This window comes from Sciurus carolinensis, chromosome 14 (genome assembly GCF_902686445.1).
Source record: "Sciurus carolinensis chromosome 14, mSciCar1.2, whole genome shotgun sequence".
Lineage (NCBI taxonomy): Eukaryota > Metazoa > Chordata > Mammalia > Rodentia > Sciuridae > Sciurus > Sciurus carolinensis.
The window spans coordinates 49,539,291-49,548,730 of NC_062226.1; the positions used below are offsets into that span (position 1 = coordinate 49,539,291).

At 39.8% G+C, this 9,440-nt stretch overlaps 2 protein-coding genes across 2 annotated transcripts; both read left to right on the plus strand.

The window, feature by feature from the left end:
• Positions 1 to 1,022: 1,022 nt before the first annotated feature.
• Positions 1,023 to 1,580, plus strand: LOC124965019 (interferon beta-like). The gene has a single exon (XM_047525842.1). The coding sequence runs from the start codon at positions 1,023 to 1,025 to the stop codon at positions 1,578 to 1,580; it is 558 nt and encodes a 185-aa protein (XP_047381798.1).
• Positions 1,581 to 7,236: 5,656 nt separating this feature from the next.
• On the plus strand, positions 7,237 to 7,809 carry LOC124964679 (interferon alpha-5-like). The gene has a single exon (XM_047525287.1). It carries the CDS (start codon positions 7,237 to 7,239, stop codon positions 7,807 to 7,809), a length of 573 nt encoding a protein of 190 aa, XP_047381243.1.
• The last annotated feature ends 1,631 nt before the right edge of the window (positions 7,810 to 9,440 follow it).

Genomic DNA, 9,440 nt, shown 5'->3' on the forward strand with positions numbered 1-9,440 from the left:
ATTATGTATTATAGTATGTTGTATATTATATATTTTACAAATTATGTTCATATCATTAAACATATTTGTGACATAGGTCCCTATCAGTTGATTTCCTTTTCAATGGTTGAAAAATATTCCATTTTGTCTGTGGTATTACTTGACCAGTTCTCTCCTGATGGATATTTGTAGCTTTTATTATGACATTGCTTCAATGGGCATTTATAGATATTGTGTGTGTTTTAAATACACACACATACACACACACACACACTTCTGTACGGAAAACCATAGGTAAATTTCAAGTCATGATATTGCAAGTTAAGTTCTATTGCTTAAACTTTTAAACTGTATTGCCAAATTCCACATGGTCTCTCCTTGTGAGCTAGTTTGGGCTTCCTTACAGTACAGTAGTCTCAGGGCAGTCAGAACACTCACAGGGTGGTTAAAACTTCAAGAGCAAGGATTCCAGTCAACGAAATGGAAGACACATTACTATTTCAGACCCAGTTGATTTGAAACTTTCTCTTACCTGCCTTTTTCCAAGGCCACTCAGAACTCACTGAGACCCTCTCACATGAACCTGCTAATGCAATGGGCAAAACCCCAATCCAGCTGCTGTTCTATAAATGGATTTTCAGTTAATGCCTCTTTGCTATTTAGGGGTTCCTTGGTTCTCACATAATTTGCTTTCCTTTGTTTCCTCTAAAGTTCCTTTTTCCCCCTTTGTTTTAGAAATTACTGAAACTTTATAAAACATTAGAAAGTCTCACAGGTTGTGTAACTTTTCCCCTAACATACATTATTATAAAGTAAGCAATAGCGTAAATAGAAAGAGTTTTAAAAACTAGTAAAAATGTAACAAGAAAAACATGACATAGGAAAACTGAAAGGGAGAACTGATAGTGGGAAATTCCTCTGAAACAGAGAGGACCATCCCATATAAATGGCCATACCCATGGAGGAAAGACATTCACTCCGCAGAACTTTGGAGCCTTTGCAAACTTGTGTAGATTGCAGGCAACACTGTTCTGGTTTTCATCATGAACAACAGGTGCAGTCTTCAAATCGCCCTCCTGTTGTGCTTCTCCACCACAACTCTATCCCTCAGTTACAAACTGCTTGCACTCCAACAGAGCAACAGCATTTTGAAATGTCAGGAACTCCTGATGCAGTTGAATGGGAGGCCTGAAGACTGCCTCAATGACACGATGGACTTCAAGATTCCTGAGGAGATCAAGCATCCACAGCAGTTCCAGAAGGAGCATGCTGCCTTTGTCACCTATGAGATGCTTCAGAACATCTATGCTCTTTTCACAAGAGACTTCTCTAACCCTGGCTGGAATGAGACCATTGTCAAGGACCTCCTTGTTGGACTCCATCAGCAGATGGACCTCCTGGAAACAACTCTGGAGGAGAAACTAGGAGAGGAAAACGTACACTGGGGAAACTCCATCCTGTATCTGAAGAGCTATTATTGGAGGATCCTGAGGTACCTGAAGGCCAAGGAGTTTAGCAGCTGTGCCTGGACAGTAGTCCAAAGTGAACTCTTCCGGAACTTCTCCTTCATTACCAGACTTACAGATGACTTCCAAAGCTGAAGATGGCCCAGTATGCACCTCTGAACCAGCCAACGATTCAGGCATTCTTCATCCAGCAGAGGCTCATGAAGTGACTGACAGCAAATGTGGTGCATTTGAAAAGATAATTGAATATTTTAATTTTTAAAATTAATTTATGAATTAAGTTATTTACACTTTATTTAAATATTTACCTTAGAAAATAAATTATTTATTGTGCAAAAATTCTTTTGACAGTTTCAATTTCACCTTGATTTATAAAATCCCCTGTGTTAAAATTTTCAGAATACCACTTAAGTGTTCTTTGTAAAATGTGCCTTCTGTTATATTAAATTCCAAGGAATTTAAATAGAAGGTAAGCCACATGTAATACACAAGTGAATAAGGGGAATCTGAAACTTCCAGGGAAATAAATGTGGGGTGAATGCTGTGGGATTGGAGGGGAATGGGTCAGCAAGTGACTTGGGACTAGAACCTGGGTGCCCACAGCTTCTGCTCTGTGCTCCACGCTCTCTGGTTGTGAAGTTAGAATTTAGCTTTCAGGTGAACCAAAAGAATATGCTAGGTTTTGTATTCACCCTAAGCCCTTCTTTTTCTGAGGAATGTTCTGTGGAAGGACTTTAAAATATCTGTGTGCCCCCAAGATTGAGGGTGAGACATCACAGTGACTTCAATGATATTTACTAAGTACTGTAATTTTTTTTTTTTTTTTTTTTTTTTTTTTTTGGGTGCTGGGGATCGAACTCAGGGCCTTGTGCTTACAAGGCAAGCACTCTACCAACTGAGCTATCTCCCCAGCCCCTAAGTACTGTAATTTTGCTCCTCATACTACAGTGAAAATTTATGACCTTCTGAAGGTGACAGTTTCCAGGGAACAGAGGGAGGAGGACATTGTCTATACTATATTCATTTGACTAGTTTGTTTCCATGTTTTTCGAAAACCAAGTCTGCTCCTGTCCTCCCATCTTGGTTATATGGAATTCTGGGAAAATTCTGTCTGGTTTTCCTGGTGCTCTGCATCTCTGAAGCCATACACAACCCAATGCAGAAATCTGAGACCTGTGCACAAGATTAAATCCAATTTGTTACCAAGGCTAAAAGCCAGGAATCATGGGCTACAGGAAATTCTAGTGGGACAGAGGACACCAATTTTCCCTGTGCTTGCACTGAGGTGATCAAACTTTCCAAGAAGCTCCTGACCAGCATGTGCCAATTGGCTGTTTTGGTCTTTGTACTGAATTCTTGGGACATGGGCTGTTCTGGGTATTACTGTCATTTGCAGCTGCCATTTACTGAGAGATTCTAATGAAACAGGCACTGTGCTGAGCACCTATGGTCACATTTTGATTTGATCCTCTTCACATGCACTCTTACGTAAGCAGTATGCCTACAAAGTGGATACCTATTTTACATTTTTCCATTTTACTGGACAGAAAACTAAATCTCAAATAGGTTTTGTAACCACCGAATTTCACATAGCTAGTATGTGGAGGGTTATAAAAGTAGTACAAAGGGAAGAATCATAATAGATTTTATTTGCAACTAGGCATTTTCACAGAGAACAACATGGAAAACTGAACAGAGTTCCTTTAAAAGAGTAAGACTTGAGGAGAATAAATGTGAGAGAAGGTCCAGAGTAGTTACAATTAAGGTGACTAGGAACTCAGATATCCCCTTCCCACCAAGATGGTAACACATCGGCTGTACAAACAAGAAGTGCCAATGCAAACTCCTGTGAAAAATGTCAACGTTCCCCCTTCCTCCAACTCCCCACATCAGCTCTTCTGAGAGCTCTGCTGAAGCAGAGTTCTCTTCTGCCTTGGTACAAGTACAAGAGCAGCTTGTAGAAGCAGAGTCTATGCTGTGTCTAGAGCAGCCAGGAGGAAGCTGAGGAAGTCCCAGCAGTGAGACTTGATAGCCCACTTCCTTCTCTGGTCATGTGGCTCCCCTGGCCCAGAAACTGGCCTGTGTCTGAAAGGCCTGCTCATCCTGTGTGCATTGACAAAAAGGACCAGAGTGGCTTCTGCAAAATTTAACTACTGTGTCATAATCAAGATCACCAAAATTATGTCTGTCACCAGTAGAGGATAAATGACACCTTAAATTAATTCCTGTAAGTATGAGGAATTCTAGACTCAAGGTAATATTTGCACATGCTAAACAGGTAAGCATGGATGATGGCCAACCCTCTACCTTTCTTCTTTCCTTTGTGAGTGAAAGCAGCCTCTCGCCTTCACCTGAATCTAGGAAGGTGCAGCTGTCGTTTTTGCCACTTTCCAGCCTCCAGAACTATGATCCAATGTCAGCTTCTTTTCTGAATTAATTGTATATTGTTATAACAACAGAAAAAAGACTGAGAGAGCATGGTTTTGTGTGTTGGCTTGTTCTGAGGAGAAAGAGAAAGAGAGAATTTCCTGGGTAGTCTGGAGTTTTGACACTCCTCAGATTAAGGCAGTGGAAACTTCCTGGTTGGGATGAACAAGGACATTTCAGAACAGGTTGTCTCATGCACCGTTTGAAATTGCGTGCACTGATGTGATGAAATTTCTTCCACCTTCTCCAAACCTTCATAAACGATATAATCTTTTTTTTGTTTTTGTACTTGCAATTAAATCCAGGCTTATTGCTTTACCACTGAGCTATGTCCCCAAGCTGTTTTCAATTTTTATTTGGACACAGAATTTTACTTATGGCAAAACTGAGTTGCAGAACACATGATCCCCTTCTTCAGTTTCTGGGGTTACAGGTGTGCAACACACTCCTGAAACATAAATTCTAATGTGTGTAGGATTTCCGTGTATAGATTATGGAAATTGTTCAGGTCCATGTTTCAAAGAGTATGTGGAAACAAGTGCAAAGTGGCCAGACATTCATGATGAACCAAATTTGCAGGGACAGAAGGCAGAGGAATGACAACAGGGTCACCTTTCCCCTTTCAAATTTGACCTCAGGACTCCAAGGAAATCGGGCAGAGTATACTGTGCTTCTATGGACAAAGATTAGGAAATGGAGCCACCTTATCCAGCTCTTAAATGATAAGAAGATCCTGGCAAACAAATGGGTTGCAAAAAAAAATATATGAATGTTGCCTAAATATGGAGATGATATGAAGGGCAACAGCAGCACAGATGCATATCATCATTTTTGCATTTAACAAAGCTGATATGGAGGCACTTTAGGGAACATCAGATACATTCAGACACTCAGATTACACCTGATCAAGGACTTATTCATGAAATACTCTTAAGAAAATGAACAGTATGCTTCAGACTAGGAGAAAACATTTACAAATCACATATCAGATAAAGTTCTCGTATCCATTAGATATATATATATATATTTAAATGCTCTGAAACACACAGCAAAAAAATAAAATACCAAACCAAGAAAAGTAGGTAATATATTTGGATGGACACATCATCAAATTAGAATCATGACTAACAAATAAATATGTGAAGGTAGCAGAACCTTCCTCAGAAATCATGGTCTTTTAGGCCAATAATGAATGTGATTACAGAGAAGCCCATTCCAGTGTGAGGAATTCTGCATCCACTACCCTTTCTGAGGAAAGCACACCAGCATGGTGGCCAAGTCTATAATGAAGCATGGGAGATTGACCAGCAGAGATGATAGCGCCTTCACCCATGTGGATTTCTGTCTTGACTACTCTGGTTGTGACACATGAGGACAGGGCAAGCAGTTGGTGACAGGTCAGAAGGTGCTTGGTACCCAGAATCCAGATCTCAATCATTGCAGGCATTTACTTAAATTGGTCATAATGATGTTTGTTGAGCCAAAAATAAAGAATCATTTATGAAACATTTTGTTCTCAACATCAATTGTTGTTTTTAAATGTTAGTTTAATTGTCTCCAGTTGCCTACAATAGATACTTTAAAACAAACTCCAACATTGCACTAGGGGTGCCAATATAGTACTCTTTTAATTTAGTAGGATAAAGTTAATTACATAACTCATTAATTGATTTCCTGGAGAGTACTCCAGAAACTTGGTCATATCAAATATTTTTTACTGAATCAGCAAACTCTGCTTCAATTGACATTGTCTCTGAAATTCCTGTTTGTTTTTATAATCCCAACTATGCCAGGCTCTTAGAAAACTGAAAATGCATCATAACAATTACATCCCCCAATAATTGACTTAGGAAGTTTTTAAAAATGGAGCCCACTTCAAAAGAATCTCTTAACAAATGAAAAGACAAATAATGAACTGAAAGAATATATTCACAAGTCGCAGATCTGATAAAGAACTTATGTATATATATAAAAAAAACTCTTAAAACTCAGTGAGAGGAAAGCAAGTAACCTAAAAGATTGACAAAATATATGAAAAAATATTTCAACAAAGGAGGGAGAAAGAGAGCAAGTAAGACAGGAAAAGATGATTATTATTAAGCATTAGGGCAAGGCAAATTAAACCACAATGACACACAAGTACATACTTAGTAGAACAGCTAAAGGTAAAAGTCCTTGTTGCGGAGCTTTGGCAAGGATGTGGAGCAACTGGAATGTTCATAACCTGCTGCTGAAACTAAAAAATCATACAATTACATTGAAAATCCATTTTACATTTTCCTAAAAAAGCAAACCATATACCTATCACATGAGTCAAGAAGTGGATTCCCAAGAGCAAAGAAAGCATGTGTCTTTACACAGACTTGCACATGAATGTTCTAGAGGTGTATTTGGAATAGTCTGAATCTGAAAACAATACAATATCCATTATGAGTAAATGACAAAAGAAATCACAGCATATCCACACCATGGAATACCAATCAGTGATAGGGATGAATCAAGATACACAAACATAGGGATGAATTATGCTGAGGATAAGAAGACAGAACCAAAAGGAATGAATTCTGTAGTATCCCATTTAAACAAAACTCTAGAAAGGAAGGCTAATATATAGTGACAGAAAGCAGACTAGTGTTTACCAGGGAATGCCTAAGGTGGCATTTAGAAATGAGACAGTGATAGATTACAAAGGGACACAGCAAGATTTTTAAGGGTACATAAATATATTTACTAACTTGTTTGTGGAGATGGTAAGGGAAGGGCATTCAGAAATGCCCCCATTAAGGCATATACACAGTATATTCCCATGTAAGACATATACATAAAGCAAGGTCTACAGAGAAGTTAGAGGCAAAAGTTTATGATCTCCCACCTCAATGAGGCCTGCAGCCTCTCCAAGAGATGGTGCACATCTGTGATTCCACGGACCAAGAAACTGAAACAGGAGGAGGCCAGGCTCAGCAACTAAGAAAGGTCTGAAACAGTTTAGTGAGACTCCTTCTCTATATAAATATGAAAAGGGCAGGGGATGTGACTCAGTGCTAAAGTGCCTCTGGGTTCAATCCCAGGAACAACAACAACAAAAGCCAATAGGTATTTTGGTTGGAAAAATAATCCTAAAAAGGGGTCTGGGGGCAAGGGAGGTGAAATCAATAATGAAAAAAAAGGGGGTTGGAAAATGCGTGCAGTGAATGCATAAGGAAAGCAAAAACAGAAATGGAAAGTTTTGGGGATGACATTCAGGAAATTGAAAGTATATTGGTTCCTATTTAAGGAAAAGGAGCAAATGAAGGGCTTCAGAGAACCTAGAGGCATTGGTTCATGATTGCCCACTGCAGCCTAGCAAGCATCTGCAAGATCCCCAATGGCCTTGCCCTTGGCTTTCCTGCTGGTCCTGGTGGTGCTCAGCTGCAAGTCCACCTGTTCTCTGGGCTGTGACCTGACTCAGATCTATAACCTGGGTCTTGAAACTCCTGAGAGATATGAGAAGGGGGCCCTGATGCTCCTGGAGGAAATGAGGAGAGTTCCCACCTTGTTCTGCCTCAACTACAGAAAGGACTTTGCCTTCCCCCAGGAGCAGATGGATGGTGAGCAGGTGCAGAAGGCTCAAGCTGTCTCTGTCCTTCATGAGATGACCCAGCAGGTCTTCAACCTCTTCAGCACTCAGGAGTCCTTTGCTGCTTGGGACAAGACCCTCCTGGACACATTCCTCACTGGCCTCTATCAGCAGCTGGATGACCTGAAAGCCTGTGTGACTCAGCAGGTGGAGGTGGAAGAGGCTCCCCTGAGGGCTCTGAGGAAGTACTTCCACAGGCTCACTGTCTACCTGAAGGGGAAGAAACACCTCCCTTGTGCCTGGGAGGTGGTCAGAGCAGAAATCGTGAGATCCTTCTCTTCATCAGCAAACTTGTATGAAAGACTAAGGAGTAAGGAATGAGACCTGGTCCAACAGGAAATGCTTCTCACTGAGGATACACCTTACCACATTCCCTCAAGTTCTGCCATTTCAAAGACCCTCATTCCTGCTGTAACTGTCTCAATAATTCAATTTGTCAGATGTTTTCAGGATTTTGTGCAACGCTGGTTTCAAATCTATAGGCAGTACACCCTTACATCCCTGCAACTGTGTCTATTTATTTATTTAAGCATTTATTTATTTAACTATTTATAAAATTTAATATATTTTTTCTATAGAATATCATGTATACAATATGAACAATAAAACCAATCATTTTCTTTATATTTCATCAATTTATTTTGTATTCTTCATTTATAATTTCTATCTTCCTTACGCTTTACATCTTACAGGAAGATGAGAGGTTGGGTAAATATTTCTTTTAATTCTTTTCCATTTTATTTTAAATTGCGACTGAAATTTTAGATCTCAGTTCTCGTTCCATGTTGAGTTCATTTCAGACACATCATTATTTTTGCTTTTACACAAGTTGGGATTAACAGAAAAATCAATGAAATCTGGATATGATGAAAGAAAACCATAAAAATCACTCCCCAGATGAAGAAAAAGATAACGGGACTTCTCTGTCTCATCTTTTCACTTACCGCAATGGGGTTTCTGCTTAGATATTCTTCATCTCTCATGACTTATCCCAATTCCATCTATTTTCCCTCTGTAGTGTTGATTTTCATACACACAGCAGCTTTCTGAAATTCTCGTGTAATTTTTTAAATTTGTTTTTAACGGGTACATAAAAACAAAAAATGGCACATGTGAGTGGGATACCATACTACGTGTGATGTGACCTTTAATCAGGTTAAACACATTCATCTCCTTGAGTGTTTATCATGTCTCTGTTGTGAAAACCCCCAAGATCCCTCCCTCCAGCTTTTTCAAATGCTCAGTAGGTTAGTGCCACGTACAGTCCCCACAACCTGCAGTTGTGCACCAGCTTCTTGCTCCTTTCCAGTGGTATCGTGGAGCCCATTGACCAGCCTGTCCCATCTCTCCCCACCTTCTGCTGTCTGTGGCCTCTGGTAAGCACCATCCCACTCTCAGCTTCTAGGAGATCAGCTTCTCTCTATTTCACATGTGGGTGAGATCCTGAGGCACATGTCTTCCTGTCCTGGCTCATTTCACTTTACATGAAGGTCTCCAGTTCTATCCAGGCTGCAGATCACAGGTTCTCATTATGTTCTTTTGGCTGAATCATGCTGCATTGGGTGGTGCTCCTGCTGCCTGGTATCTGACCCTGATGCTCCATTTGTGCCAGTTCTCTGGTTTGTTGACGGCAGTGTCACATGTTTAAGTCTCCTGAGGAACCAACTGAAAATTTGAAATTATCTAATCTCCCATCAATTTTTTTCCCCCTCAGTTAGGGAAGGGAGGTTAGGGAAAGGAAGGGAAGAGAAGAAAAAAATGTCCCCTTTCAAAACAGGGCTATATTCAAAGCATGAAGTGGACCATGGTGACATGGTGACATTTCAAATCCTCTTTTGTCAGCTAAGTTTGATTTTTTTAAATTTTAATTTATTTTTATTGTAAACAAATGGGATATATGTTGTTTCTGTTTGTACATGGAGTAACAGCATACCATTTGCATATTCATACAT

Excerpts from the sequence above, each read along its gene's own strand:
- LOC124965019 (XM_047525842.1), top strand. The coding sequence starts at position 1,023 with ATGAACAACAGGTGCAGTCTTCAAATCGCCCTCCTGTTGTGCTTCTCC.
- LOC124964679 (XM_047525287.1), top strand. The coding sequence starts at position 7,237 with ATGGCCTTGCCCTTGGCTTTCCTGCTGGTCCTGGTGGTGCTCAGCTGC.